Source organism: Oncorhynchus gorbuscha, linkage group LG17, assembly GCF_021184085.1.
Source record: "Oncorhynchus gorbuscha isolate QuinsamMale2020 ecotype Even-year linkage group LG17, OgorEven_v1.0, whole genome shotgun sequence".
NCBI classification, from domain to species: Eukaryota; Metazoa; Chordata; class Actinopteri; order Salmoniformes; family Salmonidae; genus Oncorhynchus; species Oncorhynchus gorbuscha.
Window position 1 is genome coordinate 36,160,006 of NC_060189.1, and position 23,202 is coordinate 36,183,207.

A 23,202-nucleotide genomic window follows, 5' to 3' on the forward strand; every position below is an offset into this window, starting at 1 on the left:
TCCTCCCTGTATGGCTGGCCCTGCACCCTGCTGCTTGGCTAGGCCATATTGTCCGTCTCGAATTGCACCATGCCCACTATAGGGTGCCAGAAGGGACGCAGCCATAAAGTGACAGGCAGCACTCAGCACTGCTCTCTTCCTGTAGCTGAAGGCCTCATCAAGTAGCCGTCCCTCACTCTTATTTTTCCTCCCTCTCCAATATCAGCTGGAATTAGCCTAAAGGGTGTGGCAGCATCAACCCTACTTCAACTGGCACATGTAGGCTATACAGTGGTGCTGCTGTCTGTGAAAGGCAGGCACACTCAGTGCCCACTTATTTCCCTTCAGAGTGGATGTGTTGTTGGAAAATGGTCAGAGTTTCGACCTGACTGCCAAACATGGCTTTGGACTCATGAACCGGTGGTTGAGTCACTGATTTCTTTGGCTTTTGCCAGTAGCTGCAAGAATAGCAGGTGACAAAGAAAGAGAGTGTGGGGGGGGGTGTGAGAGGGAGAGAGAAGAAAGGAAAAGCTGGACATGAGGGAGCAAGGCAGCTGCAGAGTGGATAAACAGGACTCCTAAAATGGCTGGTGCAAATAGTCTAGGGTCCAGATATATAATACTAACTACATGTTGACACTACACCGCCCTGGCGAGCTGTTTAAAGCCATCATTATGCCGGTGTGAAACGCATAGCAGCCTAACACTGTATTGTTACAGAAAAAACTACCTTGGTGATGTTTAATTTGACAGCAGATTAAGGTTAATTCTCCTGGTTGTTTCTTGCTGGAGAGGTAATATCTGCATCCCAAATGCCACCTGTTGTCCTTTACAGTGCACTACTTTTGACCAGAACCCTGGGCTCTGGGCAAAAGTAGTGCGCTGTTGATGTAATGAAAAGTTTTACTGCTGTCATTAGAGAAGGACATCACATTAAACCTCAGGCATTGTACTGTAGATCCTCTCCCTGTATGACACCATGTTTGTTTCTGCCGACTGCTTTAGGTTGTTGTGTTCATCTGGCAGAGCCACAGGTTACCATGGCAATGCCTTTGCCTGTATTATTTTACATAAGATACTGTACCAGTCTCTCTCACCACTAGACGGAAAAGTGAGTAGAGCATTCTAGGATGCTCCCACTCGGATATTGGTTAGGCCTATAGAATCTAGATTATTCTTATAACAGGCAGGTGGAAGCATTGCATAACCTTGTCCTCATGGAAGTGTGGACTAGGCTATCAGCCAAGAACTACCGGTACCCAATTTTCTTAGCACAATGCCCTCATCAGTATATGAAGACCCATACTCAGAATGACACAACATACTAGTGTGATTATTCATAGTTTTCTCAGGAAAGGCTTGTGTTGACCTGCAGAAAGACAACCAGTAGGCCTACAGAATATCATAATAGTCTGTTGTGGTGAAACGCTGTCCACTCAGTTGGTGTTAAAGCACAGTTGAAAAAACATTGGTTTGTAGTGTAATTAGGCTTCAGCTAACTTTGTATAAATTTTAGCTTTTTCGCTTGGAGAAAGCTACTGTATATGATATGCCAACCTGGTGCACCTCCGAACTGCCAAGAGTAGAGGGAGGAAATGTGGGATTGATATTGAGGAAATATTAACACAAATATCCTGTCGATTTTTACACGCATTTGATTTCCATGTGAAATGTGCCCACTATGCCTTGGAGCTTAAACATCAACTCCCTCTGTTAAAGGTATTGGTTGGCCCAGTTTAGATTCTGCAGTCTCTCATGGCCTTCAGTGGTCATTACATGTAAACTTTACTTTTGTTTGTGCTCATGAATCGCTGTGGCCCCAACCAACCTCACTACTCACCCTTATGATCACTCGGCTAAGCATGCCTCTCCTTAATGTCAGTATGCCTTGTCCATTGCTGTTCTGGTTAGTGTTTATTGGCATATTTCACTGTAGAGCCTCAAGCCCTGCTCATTATACCTTATCCAACCTTTAAGTTCCACCACCCACACATGCAATGACATCACCAGGTTTCAATGATGTTTCTAGAGACAATGTCTCTCTCATCATCACTCAATGCCTAGGTTTACCTCTACTGTATTCACATCCTACCATACCTTTGTCTGTACATTATACCTTGAAGCTATTTTATCGCCCACAGAAACCTCCTTTTACTCTCTGTTCCGGAGGTCCTAGACGACCAATTCTTATAGCTTTTAGCTGTACCCTTATCCTACTCCTCCTCTGTTCCTCTGGTGATGTAGAGGTGACTCCACTCCTATTCCCCAATAGCCCTCTTTTGATGACTTCTGTAACCGTAATAGCCTTGGTTTCATGCATGTTAACATTAGAAGCCTCCTCCCTAAGTTTGTTTTATTCACTGCTTTAGCACACCCTGTCAACCCGGATGTCCTAGCAGTGTCTGAATCCTGGCTTAGGAAGACCACCAAAACCTCTGAAATCTCCATCCCTAACTAAAACATTTTCAGACAAGATAGAACGGCCAAAGGGGGCTGTGTAGCCTGCAAAGTTCTGTCCTACTATCCAGTCTGTACTCAAACAATTTCAACTTCTCCTTTTAAAATTCCACCTCTCTAAAAACAAGTCTCTCACCGTTGCCACCTGCTATAGACCACCCTCTGCCCCCAGCTATGCTCTGGACACCATATGTGAACTGATTGCCCCCCCCATCTATCTTCAGAGCTTGTGCTGCTAGGTGACCTAAACTGGAACATGCTTAACACCCCAGCCATCCTACAATCTAAGCTTGATGCCCTCAATCTCACACATATTATCAATGAACCTACCAGGTACCACTCCAAAGCTGTAAACACGGGCACCCTCATAGCTATCATCCTAACCAACTTGCCCTCTAAATACACCTCTGCTGTTTTCAACCAAGATCTCAGCGATCACTGCCTCATTGCCTGCATCCGTAATGGGTTAGCGGTCAAACGATCTCCGCTCATCACTGTCAAGCGCTCCCTGAAACACTTCAGCGAGCAGGCCTTTTTAATGGACCTGGCCCGGGTACCCTGGAAGGACATTGACCTCATCCCGTCATTAGAGGATACCTGGTTATAAAAAAAAGCCTTCGTCACCATCTTAAATAAGCATGCCCCATTCAAGAAATTTAGAACCAGGAACAGATCTAGTCCTTGGTTCTCTCCAGACCTGACTGCCCTTAACCAACACAAAAACATCCTATGGCGTTCTGCATTAGCATCGAACAGCCCCCGTGATATGCAACTTTTCAGGGGAGCTAGAAACCAATATACACAGGCAGTTAGAAAAGCCAAGGCTAGCTTTTTCAAGCAGAAATATGCCTTCCTGCAACACAAACTCAAAAATGTTCTGGGACACCGTGAAGTCCATGGAGAATAAGAACACCTCCTCCCAGCTGCCCACTGAACTGAGGATAGGAAACTCTGTCACCACTGATAAACCCACTATAATTGAGAATTTCAATAAGCATTTTTCTACAGCTGGCCATGCTTTCCACCTGGCTACCCCTACCCCGGTCAATAGCACTGCACCCCCCCACAGCAACTCGCCCAAGCCTTCCCCATTTCCTCTTCTCCCAAATCCAGTCAGCTGATGTTCTGAAAGAGCTGCAAAATATGGACCCGTACAAATCAGCCGGGCGAGACTATCTGGACCCTTTCTATCTAAAATTATCTGCCGAAATTGTTGCAACCCCTATTGCTAGCCTGTTCAATCTCTTTCATGTCGTCTGAGATTCCCAAAGAGATTCTTCAAAGGGGGGGGGGACACTCTTGACCCAAACTGCTACAGACCTATATCTATCCTACCCTGCCTTTCTAAGGTCTTCGAAAGCCAAGTCAACACACAGATTTACCAACCATTTTGAATCCCACCTCACCTTCTCCGCTATGCAATCTGGTTTCAGAGCTGGTCATGGATGCACCTCAGCCACGTTCAAGGTACTAAATGATATCTTAACCGCCATTGATAAGAAACAATACTGTGCAGCCGTATTCATTGACCTGGCCAAGGGTTTCGACTCTGTCAATCACCACATCCTCATGGGCAGACTCGATAGCCTTGATTTCTGAAATGATTGCCTCGCCTGGTTCACCAACAACTTCTCCGATAGAGTTCAGTGTGTCAAATCAGAGGGCCTGTTGTCCGGGCCTCTGGCAGTCTTTATAGGGGTGCCACAGGGTTCAATTCTTGGGCTGACTCTCTTCTCTGTATACATCAATGATGTCGCTCTTGCTGCTGGTGAGTTTCTGAACCATCTCTACGCAGACGACACCATTCTGTATACTTCTGGCCTGTCTTTGGACACTGTTTACACACCTCCAGATGAGCTTCAATGCCATACAACTCTCCTTCTGTGGCCTCCAACTGCTCTTAAATACAAGTAAAACCAAATGCATGCTCTTCAACTGATCGCTACCTGCCCGCCTGTCCAGCATCACTACTCTGGACGGTTCTGACTTAGAATATGTGGACAACTACAAAAAATCCTAGGTGTCTGGTTAGACTGTCAACTCCTTCCAGACTCACATCAAACATCTCCAATCCAAAGTTAAATCTAGAATTGGCTTCCTATTTCGCAACAAAGCATCCTTCACTCATGCTGCGAAACATACCCTCGTAAAACCGACCATCCTACCGATCATCAACTTTGGCGACGTTATTTACAAAATAGCCTCCAATACCTTACTCAATATATTGGAAGCAGTCTATCACAATGCCATCCGTTTTGTCACCAAAGCCCCATATCCTACCCACCACTGCGACCTGTACCCTCTCGTTGGCTGGCTCTCACTTCATACTTGTCGCCAAACCCACTGGCTCCATGTCATCTACAAGACCCTGCTAGGTAAAGTCCCCCCTTATCTCAGCTCGCTGGTCGCCATAGCAGCACCCACCCATAGCACGCGCTCCAGCAGGTATATCTCTCTGGTCACCCCCAAAACCAATTCTTCCTTTGGCCGCCTCTCCTTCCAGTTCTCTGCTGCCAATGACTGGAACGAACTACAACAATCTCTGAAACTGGAAACACTTACCTCCCTCACTAGCTTTAAGCACCTGCTGTCGGAGCAGCTCACAGATTACTGCACCTGTACATAGCCCATCTCTAATTTAGCCCAAACTACTACCTCTCCCCCTACTGTATTTATTTATTTTACTTTGCACCCCATTATTTCTCTCTACTTTGCACATTCTTCCACTGCAAATCAACCATTCCAGTGTTTTACTTGCTATATTGTATTTACTTTGCCACCATGGCTTTTTTGCCTTTACCTCCTTATCTCATTTGCTCATTGTATATAGACATATTGTTCTACTGTATTAATGACTGTATGCTTGTTTTACTCCATGTGTAACTCTGTTGTATGTGTCGAACTGCTTTGCTTTATCTTGGCCAGGTCGAATTTGTCAATGAGAACTTGTTCTCAACTTGCCTACCTGGTTAAATAAAGGTGAAACATTTAAGGCTCGGATGTTTACTGTTGTCTGAGTTTTATTCATAAGTGTACATTGTAGCGAAACGTTTTGCAATGGGAAAGTAGGGCTGTGACGGTCCTGGAATTTGAGGTTACGGTAATTGGCCAGGCCAATGTACACGGTCAACCACATAACCGTTGGGTTGGGGGATTGGCACATACCAGACTCAAAAGAAACACGTGGCTTTTTTCTGCAACTTCACTACCAATACACTTTGTTATCATAGTAGCATTTTATTATTATCTCAAATATTAGTGTAGTATACAAATTAAGTAATGTCAGATTGGAGAAGAATTCCGGAAAAAAAAGTACAGATTCAGATTGACGCACTTAACCATTCACACCAATTACGATGCCTTTTCCCTCCAAATCAAATCAAATTTATTTATATAGCCCTTCGTACATCAGCTGATATCTCAAAGTGCTGTACAGAAACCCAGCCTAAAACCCCAAACAGCAAACAATGCAGGTGTAAAAGCACGGTGGCTAGGAAAAACTCCCTAGAAAGGCCAAAACCTAGGAAGAAACCTAGAGAGGAACCGGGCTATGTGGGGTGGCCAGTCCTCTTCTGGCTGTGCCGGGTAGAGATTATAACAGAACATGACCAAGATGTTCAAATGTTCATAAATGACCAGCATGGTCAAATAATAATAAGGCAGAACAGTTGAAACTGGAGCAGCAGCACAGTCAGGTGGACTGGGGACAGCAAGGAGCCATCATGTCAGGTAGTCCTGGGGCACGGTCCTAGGGCTCAGGTCCTCAGAGAGAGAAAGAAAGAGAGAATTAGAGAGAGCATATGTGGGGTGGCCAGTCCTCTTCTGGCTGTGCCGGGTGGAGATTATAACAGAACGTGGCCAAGATGTTCAAATGTTCATAAATGACCAGCATGGTTGAATAATAGTAAGGCAGAACAGTTGAAACTGGAGCAGGAGCATGGCCAGGTGGACTGGGGACAGCAAGGAGTCCTCATGTCAGGTAGTCCTGGGACATGGTCCTAGGGCCCAGGCCAGTTGAAACTGGAGCAGCAGCATGGCCAGGTGGACTGGGGACAGCAAGGAGTCATCATGTCAGGTAGTCCTGGGGCATGGTCCTAGGGCTCAGGTCCTCCGAAAGAGAGAAAGAAAGAGAGAAGGAGAGAATTAGAGAACGCACACTTAGATTCACACAGGACACCTGAATAGGACAGGAGAAGTACTCCAGATAAACAAACTGACCCTAGCCCCCGACACAAACTACTGCAGCATAAATACTGGAGGCTGAGACAGGAGGGGTCAGGAGACACTGTGGCCCCATCCGAGGACACCCCCGGACAGGGCCAAACAGGAAGGATATAACCCCACCCACTTTGCCAAAGCACAGCCCCCACACCACTAGAGGGAAATCTTCAACCACCAACTTACCATCCTGAGACAAGGCCGAGTATAGCCCACAAAGATCTCCGACACGGTACAACCCAAGGGGGTCCACTTTCCAAACAATTTGCATAACGTCACCAACACTGCTGCGGTCATTCTCTGTGGCAATATGTTGTTCAAAGTGGCTGGAGAGGACGCAGTAATCAGATAAATCCTATACTACTGGGAAAATATAATGCCACTGAAAATATTAGGATAAGCATCCTATAGGTGCATTCATAAAAGGAGCTTGGCCACGTTTCATTCAGTTGTGCCCTATTTTCACTTGCTTTTGGCCAGGTGGGACGCTACCGTCCCACATATCCCAGAGTTGAACTGTCTCCTTCCCTTCATCTACAGTGATTTAAAGTGCATTTAGCAGGTGACATCAGGGATCATAGCTTTCCTCTGGTCAGTCTGTACTGGAAAGTTAATGTTTGGTACACTCAGTGTATAGACAATGAACAGCAATATAGTTTGAAACTTATTTCGGGCAATTATTTAAAACTATTAGACCTCGGCCTATTCAAGGAGAGAATAATTGAACGATCGTCTGGCTTTCCGAATGGCTATTCAATAGCTACATTGGCGAGAGCAACGTGTAGCCTAGCTCTGGTGTGATCACTTTGGCTAAATTGATACATTGCTGCACTGATTCATTGCAAACGCGAAGAACAGGCAGAGCGAGATGTGTTAATTAACTCTCACAACGAACCGACAGTCCTGTCAGTGGCTGTGTGCCAGATAACAATTTCTATTGGTAAACGGCTTATTTTCGCATGCAAACTCACACCCCGGCAAAAGGACCCGTCAATGAAAGCCACCAGCGTGTGTCAGAGACAAGCAAATATTTATCCTTTCCTTAAAGTATTAATAAACTTAGGCCTACCATAGGCTTTCTGACAGCAGGCTATAATATAATGAATGGACGGTGAAATAAGGAAGGGGAGAGACTGCTATGCTATAGTATGAAGATGAAATTGACAATTATTAAAATGGAAACAAACTCATGTCCATAGCCTATTTATCAGCGTTAGTTTATTTACATTTTAAGAAAATATTCCGTATCAAATTATGCCAGGCTGGATACGATTGGCGTAATATCCATTTGACACAACATTAGCATATTATGGGCCTCAGAGCCAGAACAACGTTGTCGACTGCTGTTGAAAAATGTATGAATATTCAGACACATACAACCTTTTTTAAATATATTTTTATTTACTAGCATGCAAAGAAAATGTGCATCTAGCCGATTAGCTGCTTGAGCATCAAACAACATTTGGAAAGATTAGGAGATTAAAACGAAACCGCTATTAATTAAATACGAATACCAAACATGTTTTTTGCATGGATTCCGCAAGTGCTAGCTGGCTGTACTACAGACACCTGTCATTGTCGTGGGAAAGACTCATTGTTATCTTTTCGTAAAACAACTGGTTGCAGTAAAGAGCCAACCTGGATACTAAGGAGATCCTGATGGCAATCGATGAGTACCAACAGCTTTACACTATATTACACAGTTTCATCTGCAGACACAGATTATTTACTTATCGTTAAAGTAGAGGCTAGTGCTCTGGCTGGAATCCATGCTGCACTAGAAAAGTTGTGTGAGGAGGTAGCAGGGCTGAGGGGGTGTTTGGAGTTTAGCCAGAGTGAAATTCTCACGCTCCAAGGCGAGAACAAGGCACTAACAGCCATGGTTAAAATCCATGATTCCAACATGGATTGTCTACTCAGGGAAAACAGGATGATACTAGACATAAAGTCGTAGCATATGTGAAAATATATTTTTTTCAGGGATTTCTGAGGACACATCCAGGCGCAATCAGAGAATTCATACAGTCCTCCTTGAAACTTCCTATCTGTGTACTCTGTGGCTTTCCACCGAGTACACAGACTTTGAGCTCGGAGCGACAAGACCAAGGGTCTCCAACCGATCATCGCAAAATTTGAACACTACCAACAAAAGAAGCTGATCAAAAGCAGGGGAAGGGAGCTTAAAGGGACCAAATTTGGTCTCCATGACCAATTTCCAAGAGAGATAAGCGAATGTCGTAAAAGACTGTATCCGGTACAGAGGCAACAGCGGGAGAAGGGTAAGCGTGCCTTTCTCATTGTGAACGAATCTTTATAGATGGACAGCTATTCCGAGACAGTTCCATAACACCATGGCTGTGCTAAATTCTACCTGGACTTCAGGTTACGAAAAAAATAAAGTATGGGAATTGTAAAAATATCTGAACACTATGAAGTGGATATGAACACACTTGCACTCAATTACATGCTCGTTTACACATAGACATGCATACATGCATTCATACATACATGCATTCATGCATTCATACATACATGCATACATGCATACATGCATACATACATACATACATACATACATACATACATACATACATACATACATACATACATACATACATACATACATACATACATACATACATACATACACCTACCTGATCTTGCTCTCTTCCCTCACTCTCTCTTCCTCTCACCTCTCTGTCAAACTTTTTTATAATTTCTTGATAATGTTTCTTGTTCGTCTCTTTTATGTTTACAAGTTTGTTTACAAGCAAGGGAAAACAACAACCATTGTACGGAATACATTTGTACTGTAGTAAAGCCATCTCTAGAGTAATGCAAGGTCTCTTTCATGATCATGTGAAACGTCAATTGCTATGGAAATTCTGGGATGTGTTTTTCAATTATGTTATGATGCAACTATGACAGTGATACAATATGGATTACAATTATCATCATGAATATTAAGGCTATACGCACTACATGTTACACACAGACACTCAACCATGTAAATTGCCTGAGTTATACATTTATTTATTTGGACAGCACATTATAGTCTTACTCTTAGACTATTACTCTTATACAGACATCGTACATACTACATATTAAATCACATCCAATATCATGCACATATTAAATCACATCCAATATCATGCACATCAACCTACTCAGATTTACTACACACAATATCTTGCCTCAATTTTCTAACCTCTGTGGTATTGGCTCACAAGCAAACAGGCAAGGGAATAAAACATATTGCTAGAACCTCTTTCTTAAATTCTAAATATCAGACATTTGAAAGCTCTAATTTTGACTGTCACAATACCTCTGATGGCAGTAACTTTACAAGCAATAATTATGGTCAATTTAGACTGAGAATCGTATCTAGTTATGGTAAGGGGTGAAATAAGTATAGCCAATGTTGTGGAAATGTCCTCTATTTACCAAATCATGGGAGCAAACCACACACACACACACACGTCAGAGTTAGTTATAAAAGTCCATCTTTAATTATATGAGCTCTTATCACAATCCTGTGACTCAGATAAATTCAGTGTCTCCCAGTGAATCCTCCGAGAGCCCCCTTACAATGCAACTGAGTTCCTTTTAATAGCTCTTACACCCATAGTCAGACAGCATAGACATAATTCATCGTTCAGCTTTGTCTCCTTTCCCAAACCCCAGAACCATAAACCAAATCCTCCATATCAACAGGCATATATCAAATTGTCATTTAGATACAACCCACTCAAAATACAAACTCCTGGACAAACTCAAGGAGAGGGGGTGAGGCTATAGGTTAAGATAGAAACAACATAAGAGGGAGCATAGACTGATCCCAGACACTGCAAACCCTCCTTTCCACACTGGGAAAGGTAGGGAGTAAAAGATATGTTTACACATGATGACACTTTGACCTCTCCCCTCTCAGCGGCCCATGCAACTTAGTCCTGACATAGAACAGTGGCCACCACTATAGTACAACAAAATACATTCTTATGAGAAGTAACTTAAACACATTTGATGAATATTAACATCTTACAAATGTTACCAACAAATTCTGATAATTCCACGATACCAGTTATAATTGTAACAGTTTAGCAGATCATAAAAAAAGGATCATTCTTTACGTGGTTAATTAAAACCTATTAGGGATAGGTGGGACGCAAATGTCTCAACTGACCAATTACCAGGGAAAATGCAGAGCGCCAGATTCAAATAAAATGCTATAAAATTCAAACTTTCATTAAATCACATATGTAAGATACTCAATTAAAGCTACACTCGTTGTGAATCCAGCCAACATGTCAGATTTAAAAAATGCTTTTCGGCGAAAGCATAAGAAGCTATTATCTGATAGCCTGCACCAGCAGTGAACAAAGGAGCAAGCATATTTCAACCCTGCAGGCTCTACACAAAACACTGAAATAAATATAAAATATGCATTACCTTTGACGAGCTTCTTTTGTTGGCACTCCAATATGTCCCATAAACATCACAATTGGTCCTTTTGTTCGAATAATTCCGTCCATATATATCCAAAATGTCCATTTTATAAAGCGAGTTTGATCCAGAAAAAAACAGCTTACAAAAAACGCAACATCACTACAAAATATTTCAAAAGTTGCCTATAAACTTTGCCAAAATATTTCAAACTACTTTTGTAATACAAAAAGTATTTAAAAACGTTAATCCATCAAATTGTGGACTGGGCAATCTATATTCAATACAGGAAAGAAAACAAACCAGCGTTGCTTTTCACGTCTTGCGCAACTCACCAAAGTGTCCTCAGTTCCTAGTTGGCCTACTTCTTCATTGCACAAAGGAATAACCTCAACCAAATTCCAAAGACTGACATCCAGTGGAAGCGGAATGAACTGAAAACAAGTTCCCATGAAATATCCCTTGGCAAAGACAATAATGGAACAGAGAGGGGGAAAAAAAAAAATTCTGAACAGTTAGTCCTCTGGGTTTTGCTGGCTACACAAGTTCTGTTATACTCAGACATGATTCAAACAGTTTTTTAGAAACTTCAGAGCATTTTCTATCTATGAATAATATGAATATCTTATATTCTTTGCATGAGTAGCAGGAAGTTTGAAATTGGGCACGCTATTTATCCAGAAGTGAAAATTCTGCCCCCTCGCCACGAGGTTATGTACTTCAATGGACTGTAAAGGTAAATCCGCTACAAACCATAATCACCGTGACCTTAAGGAAATCACAAATATTATGGACACATTAGAAATAGTGGATATTTGGAGACTTCAAGGCTTAAAACCAATTGTGTCCATGTGTGCCGATGACTTCAGTTTTATTGTAACGGCGTTCGTCTGTTGAAAGAAGAGAGTCGGACCGAAATGCAGCATGTAGGTTACTCTGGCAGATCTGGAAGAGACTGGTTGTCTGGAAGAGACTGGTTGTCTGGCAGATCTGGAAGAGACTGGTTGTCTGGCAGATCTGGAAGAGACTGGTTGTCTGGCAGATCTGGAAGAGACTGGTTGTCTGGCAGATCTGGAAGAGACTGGTTGTCTGGAAGAGACTGGTTGTCTGGAAGAGACTGGTTGTCTGGAAGAGACTGGTTGTCTGGAAGAGACTGGTTGTCTGGAAGAGACTGGTTGTCTGGAAGAGACTGGTTGTCTGGCAGATCTGGAAGAGACTGGTTGTCTGGCAGATCTGGAAGAGACTGGTTGTCTGGCAGATCTGGAAGAGACTGGGAGCACTGGCAGCGCTGGGCAGACTGGGAGCACTGGCGGCACAGGAGAGGAGAATGGCTCTGGCTGTGCTAAACAGGCGAGGCGCACTGGAGGCCTGGTGCGTGGTGCTGGAACTGGTGGTACTGGATCGAGGACACGCACAGGAAGCCTGGTGCGGGGAGCTGATACCGGAGGACTGGTGTGAAGAGGTGGCTCTGGATAGACCGGACCGTGCAGGCGCACTGGAGCTCTTGACTACCGAGCCTGCCCAAGCTTACCTGGCTCGATGCCCACTCTAGCCCGGCCAATAGGAAGGGCTGGTATGTGCCGCACCTGGCTCTGCACCCGCACTGGAAACACCGTGCACTCCATAGCATAACACGGTGCCTGCCCGGTCTCTCTAGCCCAACGGTGAGCACAGGGAGTTTGCGCAGGTCTCCTTCCTGGCATAACTATTCTCCCTTCTAGCCCCCCCCCCCCAATAATTTTTTTGGGCTGCTTTTCCGGCTTCCAACCGAGTCACCGTGCTGCCTCCTCATACCTTCGCCTCTCCGCTTTATCCGCTTCTATTTCTTCCTTGGGACGGCGATATTCTCCAGGCTGAGCCCAGGGTCCTTTACCGTCTAATTCCTCCTCCCATTTCCAATTCTCCAAGTGGTGCAGCCTCTCCCACTGCAACTGCTCTTCACGATTAACAGGGAGAGTAGGCTCAGGTCTGACTCCTGACTCAGCCACTCTCTCTCTGCGCTCTCCCCCAATAAATATTTGGGGGTTACTTTCGGTTTTCGCTCTGCGTCGCTGTGTTTTCCTTTTCGACTCCATTCGTCTATAGCCCTCTTCGCATTGCTGCAGGGAATCCCAGGCGGGCTCCTGCACTCGCTCTGGGTCGGCCGCCCACCTGTCGATTTCTTCCCACGTCATATACTACATGCCTCTACCGTCCATAACGGCCTCCTTTAGATCCTGCCAGTTATCTACGTCGTTGCCAGCTACACGCTGCTCTGTCCGTGAGAGGTGGGTGATTCTGTAACGGCGTTCATCTGTTGAAAGAAGAGAGTCGGACCGAAATGCAGCGTGTAGGTTACTCATGACTTTAATTAAAATTAATCGCGGTACATGACAATAACTGAATACTAAATACAAAAACAACAGAACGGAACGTGAAACTAATTACAGCCTATCTGGTGACTACAACACAGAGACAGGAACAATCACCCATGAATTACAAAGTGAAATCAGGCTACCTAAATAGCTACCTACGGTTCCCAATCCGAGACAACGAGAATCACCTGACTCCAATTGAGAACCACCTCAGACAGCCAAGCCTAACTAGACACACCCCTAATCATACACAATCCCAATGCTAATAAAACCCCAATACGAACCCAACACATAAACCCATGTCACACCCTGGCCTGACAAAATATATAACGAAAACACAAAAACATGTTGACCAAGGCATGACATTTATATTAAGTCCGCAAGCTAGATTGCTGCAATGTCTCATTGAAGATAGGTTTTAGTACAGAAAAGTTAATTATGATAAGTGTACAATATTACATATTGGATCTTTAAAAAGTACAACTTTTACATTACCTTGCAGTTTACCTATAAAATGGGCTGATGGTAAAGTAGACACTTGGTATTCATGTCACAAAAGATATAAATAAGCTCTCCACAATGAATTTAAGTAGAGAACTTGTAAAAATAGACAAGATCCTGCAACCATGGAGAGGTAAATACCTGTCTATTTATGGAAAAATTGCCCTGATTTAACTCCTTAATCATATCTCAGTTTACTCACTTATGGCGCTGCCTACTCCTGATGATTTTGTTTTTCAAATCATATGAGCAAAAAAATATTTTGCTTTATCTGGGACACTAAACCAGACAAAATAAAGTGTGCCTATCAATATAATGAAGATGAATTGGGTGGGTTGAAATTATTAAACATACCATACAGATTGCAAACTAGTTGAAGAGATTTTTGATGTACCGATTCCATTGTACAGGGTGTATGGGTTGATTATATAAAACAACGCAAGATTCAAGACTTTGAAGACGTGCTTTTCAGCTAAAATTATTATATCGAATTCTTGCCACCAACAAAATGTTGATCATTTGGTTCATACATTTTTTTTAAAATATTTTTTATTATTTTACCTTTATTTAACCAGGCAAGTCCAGTTAAGAACAAATTCTTATTTTCAATAACGGCATAGGAACAGTGGGTTAACTGCCTGTTCAGGGGCAGATTTGTACCTTGTCGGCTCTAGTAACTAGTCCAACACTCTAACCACTAGGTTACCCTGCCGCCTCATCGAAGCTCTGCAGATTTTGTTGTGAGGATACAGAATCAATAGACTATTTATTTTGGTATTGCTCTCAGGTATCCTATTTCTGGTCTCAGGTTCAGGAATGGCTGAAAATGCATAGCATTGATCTAAAATGGACCCTAATCTGGAGAGACCGGGGCGGTGGGGGAGTAGTGGTTAGAGCATTGGACTAGTAAATGGAAGGTTACTAGATCGGGCAGACAAGTTAAAAATCTGTCGTTCTGCCTTTGTTCGAGGCAGTTAACCCACTGTTCCCCGGTAGGCTGTCATTGAAAATAAGAATTTGTTCTTAACTGAATTGCCAAGTTAAATATTATTGTTATTTTTCTTTTTTTAAAGACCGGGTCAGTCAATTACTAATACTCGTAGTAAAATTATTTATCTTCAATTCGCAAACTGTGGATTCGATTAGGTAGATTGAAATTGTACGTTACACATGACGGCATAGTTGAAATGTATGTCTGTTTGGAAATCCGAAGAGGGTGGCCAGCAGAGATAGGTGGGATGGGCTGAGGGTTGGGTTGTGGAGTTGCTGTGTGGGAGAAGGAATGATGGTCAAAGATAAAAGTAAACAATTAAACACAATAAAAAGTACGTTTGAATGACACGAAGGGGCAGTATTTTTACTTTATTTTTAATGCCGGTTTGCCTGAGGCTGATGCCGTGCAGGTGTTTGTACACATGAATATACACACACTCATTCAAATAAACGCATACAAGAACACACACATGCATGTAATAGTGCCAGACATGCACACAAACATATACATTTGGCATTGCTGGTATGATTTTAGTTGTCCTTGATGTCCTCTGTTTTATTTTCTTCTCTTAGTTCATTTCATTTTAGGGTTCTTGGGGGTGGGGAATGGAATAAATTGTATTTTTTTGTTCTTGGGGGAGAATTTGGGAGGGGTCTCGAATAGTTGAGGGACGGCTAATGGGGAACTGTGGAGGGTTCGGGTTCATGCTTTCTGGCCAGGTGCGAGATCTGTCAACATGCCATTGAACAGGGCATTGACCCTGGATGCTTCTGTGTGTCGCTCTGAGTGGGAGTCTGTTGGATGACTGGTGTGATGTAGTTGTTGAGCGGCTTCACTGCAAGTATATTGTATGTTTCGGTTATTCAATAAAACAAAATAAAAAAAGATGTAGACAGTTTTAATAGACAAACCAGTTAGCAGAACAATTGCTTATAATTAAGCAATAAGGCACGAGGGGGTGTAGTATGTGGTCAATATATCATGGCTAAGGGCTGTTCTTAGGCATGACGTATCGCAGATTGCCTGGACAGGCTTTAGTAGTGCCTTATTGCTATTATAAACTGGTTACCAATGTAATTAGAGCAATAAAAAGACATGTTTTGTCATATCCGTTAGCACGGCTGTCAGCATTCAGGGCAGGAACCACACAGTTTATAACCATTAGTAAACACTCCTGCTATTAGGTAAAGCTTATCTACATGACAAGTTAATAAAAATGAATGTAGGTATATTTAAATGCCATTAAAATAACTTCAGCCCTATAGGAAAGCACATTTCTTAATGGACATGTTTAGGTAGTCTTTCCCTCCTAGTTTCAATTATTTTTTTCCTTCTGTTTAGTGGCGACTAGTGAGTGACTATGGACTGAAAAATCTATTTGATTTAGAAATGTGATTTCGTAATCTCCCGTGGGCAGACTCTGCTTGTTGACCGAGAGATAAACGGGATTCGCGAGATCCGAAAATCCAGTTTTATTTACATTTTTATTTTTGTCACTGGTTATCTGGACGTGTTAGGATTGGGTGAAGGCGGTGCCAAAACTGCTTTGCCTGTAGTGCGCCCACACGGTCCGGAAGGGGTGGGGAAGGGGGGACTTTGGCTGAGCTTTTCCTTTTGTTAGGGTGACTACTTTCAGTTTCTAACATGTATGAACACCGAAGTGAATCACGCAGCTAACCAAATTACACAAGATTTTTACCTCTGGGTTAACAGAGATGAGTGATTTTTTTATAATGTTTCTTCTCTCCCAAGAATATGCTTTAGTTGAATGAATGACTTTGTGCTGTCTGTCTCTCTCAACCCAGTCCCTATCCCGCTCTGTCCAGCTGCACCATGGGAAAGAAGAGTCGAGTGAAGACTCAGAAGTCGGGGACAGGCGCCATGGCTGTGGTCTCCCCCAGAGAGATGATAAACCTCATATCGGAGCTCTTACAGAGTACGTAGCCGGGATGGCATCCTGCAACCTATACTATATATAGTGTACTACTTTTGACAAGGGGCCCATAAGACTAAGAAGCATTTTCAATGGAGATTCTGTGTCTATGGAATGTTCTTAGGCTTGATCAGTGTCAGGGCCTGTTTCCCCAATGTGATTGCCTTATGTTACTTATGATGTGAGGTTTTCCCCCATGTATGTCCTGTTAGAATGCAGCAGTGCTGCCCCTTCTCCAGGGAAAGAGTGGGAGGAGTACGTCCAGATACGAGGCTTGGTGGAGAAGATCCGGAAGAAACAGAAAGGTATGTTGGAACACACTGGTTTCCTTTAGCCGGCAATCGGTAAATGAATCACACAAAATAAACAAAATAAATGAAAAGTGTGATTTTTCCCCTGAAGCTCCTCAGCTGCTGCTGGAGGCAAACATGGGCTTTTAGAAGCCCAATCTGTTGCGCAACAATTTCAAACGCAATCGAGTGTTAAACAGTTTTGGTGTATGATTTTTAAAAAGACCAATTTTTTTTCTCAACTAGTAATTGAAGCGCAACAGGCTGTCAGCGCTTCATTGTTTCAAACTAGATTTTTTAAATATTTCATTATGAGGCAAGTATTTTAAGACTTCATAGACGGCGTGTGAGTTTAAAGTTCTACAATTTATTCATTTTTACCGGGCCAGTTATGATTTTCTTATGTGCATTTTAGGTGAATAGTTTCTTTAAAAAAAAATTTCTCCCATTTTTCTCCCCAATTTCGTGGTATCCAATTGTTGTAGTAGCTAGTATCTTGTCTCATCGCTACAACTCCCGTACGGGCTCGGGAGAGACGAAGGTTGAAAGTCATGCGTCCTCCGATACACAACCCAACCAGCCGTACTGCTTCTTAACACAGCGCACATCCATCCCGGAAGCCAGCCGCACCAATGTGTCGGAGGGTACACCGTGCACCTGGCAACCTTGGCTAGCGCCACAGGAGTCACAGGAAACAATGGATGCTCAAGAATTTGTGGGAGACAGCTGAGCCGTTCTAGACTCCCCTATATCTTCACCCCCCCCCCCTTCTTGTCTCAACGGTTTAAATTACACTCAAACATTATCTTCACACATGTTAAATGCTTTTTCACTGACATCCGTAACTCAATAGTCAGCTAGGCCTATTGCCACACGCGCTGCCCAAATTGCGGGCTTCCCAAATAGGCATGGGCCTACGAACTTGTGATTTGAAACAATCCGCAACAACTTCCTCAATTTTCTCTTTGGCTCTTTCGCTAAGTCATGCTTTCTGGTGAAGTATTTTGAAGTGTATTTCTTTATAGACAGGAGTGATTATACCATTTTTTACATTTCTTTCCCTATTGGACCCACCGCTATGCCCTTTCTCTCCTGTTCTATTGGTATTCATATCAACTTTTATTTAGTTGTCCAAAAGCCAAAGGCAGAATCCTAGTCATAATAGCAACCTATCATAGTTTTTGCCTCTTTAGATTCCCCCTCTTTCATTGCTTTCACATATGGAACCGCTATCAGGTGCGCTGTTTAGAATGGCGTGTTTTCCCAGGTGCGCTGTTTAGAATGCATTTTAACAAATGTTAGAAAATTACTTTATTGTCTGCTTTCATTAGATGAGTTGCATGTTCTGTTAACTTCTTGCAGATCAGTGGGACGCTCGGGCCTAAATTAAATTACTGTAAATATTAAACTTTAATGAAATCACAAGTGCAATTCATCAAAATAAAGCTTCACCTCTCTAGGGTACGTGGGACGGTAACGTCCCACCTCGTCAACAGCCAGTGAAACTGCAGGGCGCCAAATTAAAAACAGAAATCCCATAGTTAAAATTCCTCAAACATGTTGAGGAATTGTTGGAGTCAACAGAAGTCAGAAATAGCATTATAAATATTCACTTACCTTTCATAATCTTCATCAGAATGCACTCCCAGGAATCCCAGTTGCACAAATGTTTGTTTTGTTCGATAATGTCCATCAGTTATGTCCAAATACTTAATTTTTGTTCGCGTTCAGTACACAATCCAAACTCACAACGCGCGATCACTAGGAGCAGACGAAAAGTCAAAAAGTTCCTTTACAGTCTGTAGAAACATGTGAAACGATGTATAGAATCAATCTTTATGATGTTTTTAACGTGAATCTTCAATAATGTTCCAACCGGAGAATTCCTTTGTCTGTAGAAATGCAATGGAACAGCGCTCACGTGAATGCGCGAGACTGAGTTCGTGGCTCTCTGGCAGGCCTCTGACTCATTCCCCTCTCATTCGCCCCCACTTCACAGTAGAAGCATCAAACCCGTTTCTAAAGACTGTTGACATCTAGTGGAAGCCTTAGGAAGTACAATATGACGTCATAGACACTATGTATTCGATAGGGCAAGAGTTGAAAAACTACAAACTTCACATTTCCCACTTCCTGGTTGGATTTATCAGGTTTTTGCCTGCCATATGAGTTATGTTATACTCAGACATTATTCAAACAGTTTTAGAAACGTCAGTTTATTTTAATCCAAATCTACTAATTATATGCATATTCTAGTTTTTATGGCTGAATAACAGGCAGTTTAATTTGGGCACGCTTTTCATCCAAAATTCCCAATGCTGCCCCCTACCCTAGAGAAGTTAACTTGTTGTTAATCCAGCCGCAGTGTCAGATTTCAAAAAGGCTTTACAGCGAAAACAAACCATGCGATTATCTGAGGACAGCGCTCAGCACACAAATACATAACAAATAATTTTCAACCAGGGAGTTGCGACACGAAAGTTAGAAATAGCGATATATGCCTTTGAAGATCTTCTGTTGGCACTCCAAAAGGTCCCAGTTACATTACAAATGGTCCTTTTGTTCGATAAAGTCATTCTTTATATCCATAAAAACTTAGTATATCTGGTGCACTTCAGTCAATAATCCACTCGGTTTCCCTCCAAAATGCATACAAAATGAATCCCAAACATTACCAATAAACTTATCCAAACAAGTTAATCAACGTTTATAATCAAACCTTAGGTACCCTAATACGCAAATAAACAATACAATTTCAGACGGAGAATCGTCGTTAATTGTCTTTAAAAAAAAAATACCAAAGAACGTGCTCTCATTCACGTGCTTGGAAACACTACAGCCAAAATGGGAGCCACCAAGCAAAACTACAATTTCTGGCAAATTTTTCAAAAAACCAGCCAAAGACTGTTGACATCTAGTGGAAGCCCTAGGAACTGCGATCGGGCACGATTTCGCCCTATTATATATATATGCCATTTTAGCAGACGCTTTTATCCAAAGCGACTTACAGTCATGTGTGCATACATTCTACGTATGGGTGGTCCCGGGGATCGAACCCACTACCCTGGCGTTACAAGCGCCATGCTCTACCAACTGAGCTACAGAAGGACCAGCCATTGAAATCATTTTTTTGGGGGGTGGGGGGGGGGTTGTCCTCGGGGTTGTCCTCGGTTTCGCCTGCCATTTCAGTTCTGTTATACTCACAGACATTATTTTTAACAGTTTTAGAAACTTTAGAGTTTTCTATCCAAATTTACTGATTATATGCATATCCTAGCTTCTGGGCCTGAGTAGCAGGCAGTTTACTTTGGGCACGCTTTTCATCCGGACGTCAAAATACCGCCCCCTTTTCCAAAGAAGTTGAGATACATTACCATAATGTAAATGTTCTGTTAAGATGCATAAACATAATGTAAATTGGATTTCTGTCATTCTAAGCTTTGTGGGTGGATGCCGTAATGGGTTATGCACCCAATGCATATGAGTCTGGTAAATTTCTCAAATGACCGTTAAAATTAAAATCTTCCCCCTCACGTTGTCTGGCGCCACATTTTCCTAATGGAAACTGGTAAAAATAAAACTACGATTACTGCACACACAGCTGGATTTGAGCCATGGCCTATATAGATTAAATAGGAAGAACTTGAGTTTGATCATAACTGTGTGTGCGTGCGTTTCTCCGTCTCTTTCCCAGGTATCTCAGTGATATTCGAGGGCAGCAGAGAGGAGTTCTTCCCGACGCTGATGGCGTGGGCTCAGGAGAGTGGAGCGTCCTGCGAGGGTTTTGAGATCGCCAACTTTGCTGGCGAGGGCTTTGGCCTCAGGGCCACCAAGGACATCAAGGTGGGTCGCTACAACCGGATCGGCCGGTGTCCATGGCAAGTTGTCAGGGTGACATCACTTGGGTCGTGATCATTAGTGCACATCGTAGCAAAACGTTTTGCAATGGAAACCAGAGTTTCTTATTGTACAAGTTGAACTGATTAACAAGGTATTTTTAAGGATGAGAAAGGCCTTGACCTGAGGCTTCCTCCATAGACTATCTAGATTGATCAACTCCTTGATTATATTTCAACAGAGGAAACAAGGCTTAATTCTCTCTTATTGGTGTTCTTCTCATAATGACCCACCAATTAGCCCTCATTATTGATGTTCTAAAATGGCTGCTGTTTAGGTCTGATCGATCAAACAGGCTGAGTTGTTTGTATGAAGCCCAGGGCTCTGTTGCTGTCATGATAGCGGAATTATGACTTTGATACCGATACCAGGTTTAGTATCAAGCTACTCGATACCAAAATGATACCATAACAAAGAAAGACTTATTAGCCAAAGTCACAGAAAGCCTCTTGATCCAAACTCAACTACTGATCTGTTAAATCTTTGGACTTCTTTTGAGTTCAATATCATTACATTTGAACATTTTGATGTCCATTTTTTTTTTGAGACAGCCATCTATGCATTAAATAATCAATTATGCAATCACTTTGTTTTAACCAGTAACCTAGTGGTTAGAGCATTGTTGCAGTAACCAAAAGCTGGCAAGATCTAATCCCAGAGTTGACAAGGAAAAATCGTCTTTCTGCCCCTGAACAAGGCAGTTAACCCACTGTTCGCCGACGACGTAGATTAAGGCAGTTCTCCTCACCTCTCTGATTCAGAGGGGTTTGGTTAAATGCGGAAGACACATTTCAGTTGAATGCATTAAGTTGTACAATTGACTAGGTAGCCCCCTTTTCCCTTAACCAACCTAGCTACAAAACAACAAAGGTTTATCATTTATTTTTATATCTCTATTGATAAACTGGGTAAATCACAATGCAGGCGAATGCATATTATTCAATAAGAGTGTGTGCAATGCATGCATTTGAGTTATTGGCCAGCAGCAACAACTACTGTCTTTCCTCTGAAGCTAAGCAGGGTTGGTCCTGTTTGGTCCCTGGATGGGAGAACAGATGCTGCTGGAAGTGGTGTTATAGCGCCAGTAGAGGAGGCACTCTTTCCTCTGGTCCCCCCAAAAATGATATCCCAATGCCTCAGGGTAGTGATTGGGGACACTGCCCTGTGTAAGGTGCTGTCTTTCGGATGGGACGTTAAACGCCTGGCTCTCCAGTGCTCAAGATCCCATGGCACTTATCGTAAGATGTTAACCACGGTGTCCTGGCTAAATTCCTAATTTGGCCTTCATACCGTTGTGGCCACCTTATCATCCCCAGCTTCCAATTGGCCCATTAATTTCCCCCGTCTACTCCCCTGTAACTATTCCCCAAGGTCGTTGCTGAATGTGTTCTCAGTCAACATACCTGGTAAAATAAGGCTTAAAACAAAAATATAATATGCTAATTTCACGGGGCTGCAGATGACAATCCTTTCCATTTGACGACTTTATTATTTTATTAGCAACTGCTAGGAGAATCATTTATTTTATTGTACTCATCCACAACATTTGCATAGAAGAAGTATTGACTTCATGAGGCAGAATGTGGGAACCAGACAGGAGGCGAGGGAGATGAAGCAAGTTAATGACATTTTGGTGACGATCATCTTTCGAAATCCACATATTTTGCGTTATGGTACTAGGGTAGTGAATGGACATTGCTTCAGCTGTAAGCTAGCAAGGAAGTTAAAGCTGGAAGATACCAGTATCGTGTTGCATTGTAAAAGTGTTTTAGCTTGTATTTGACATTGTTTTGCGAACAGTAATGAACAGTTTCCATGTTCTATATGCCGTGTTGCATGATTTAAGTGTGTTAATTTCTGTGCAGTGTGAGTGGGGAGGTTACGTCCCAGACGGCTTTAGCAAGGAATGAGTGGAGCAGGCACTTTGCTCTTCATGCTATAAAACAGCTGCGCTGATAGACAGACTTGATCCTCTCAATCACGTGAGATACACAGATACTGAACGTAGAAAAAAAATTGAGCACCTACCTTTCTTTTTGGGGGATATAGAAAAAGTACTGAGGTTTCAGTATGCCTTGCAACACTACAGGGCTCTGCCCTTTCTCTTCCCTTTCCTCTCTGTGAGTTGGTGGGAGT

General features: G+C 42.7%; 1 protein-coding gene across 3 annotated transcripts in view; it reads left to right on the plus strand.

The window, feature by feature from the left end:
• setd3 (SET domain containing 3, actin histidine methyltransferase) overlaps positions 1-23,202 on the plus strand; it is a 70,729-nt gene that overhangs the window by 2,817 nt on the left and 44,710 nt on the right. For 2 of the 3 annotated variants that reach the window (XM_046309128.1, XM_046309125.1), the window contains exons 2-4: positions 16,752-16,882; positions 17,092-17,184; positions 20,864-21,012. In XM_046309128.1, coding sequence (XP_046165084.1) covers positions 16,780-16,882; positions 17,092-17,184; positions 20,864-21,012 — 345 coding nt within the window. In that variant the 5' untranslated portion in view covers positions 16,752-16,779. Of the gene's footprint in view, positions 1-8,793; positions 8,934-16,751; positions 16,883-17,091; positions 17,185-20,863; positions 21,013-23,202 lie in introns of those variants that run through there. The other variant, XM_046309127.1, reaches the window with a different exon arrangement.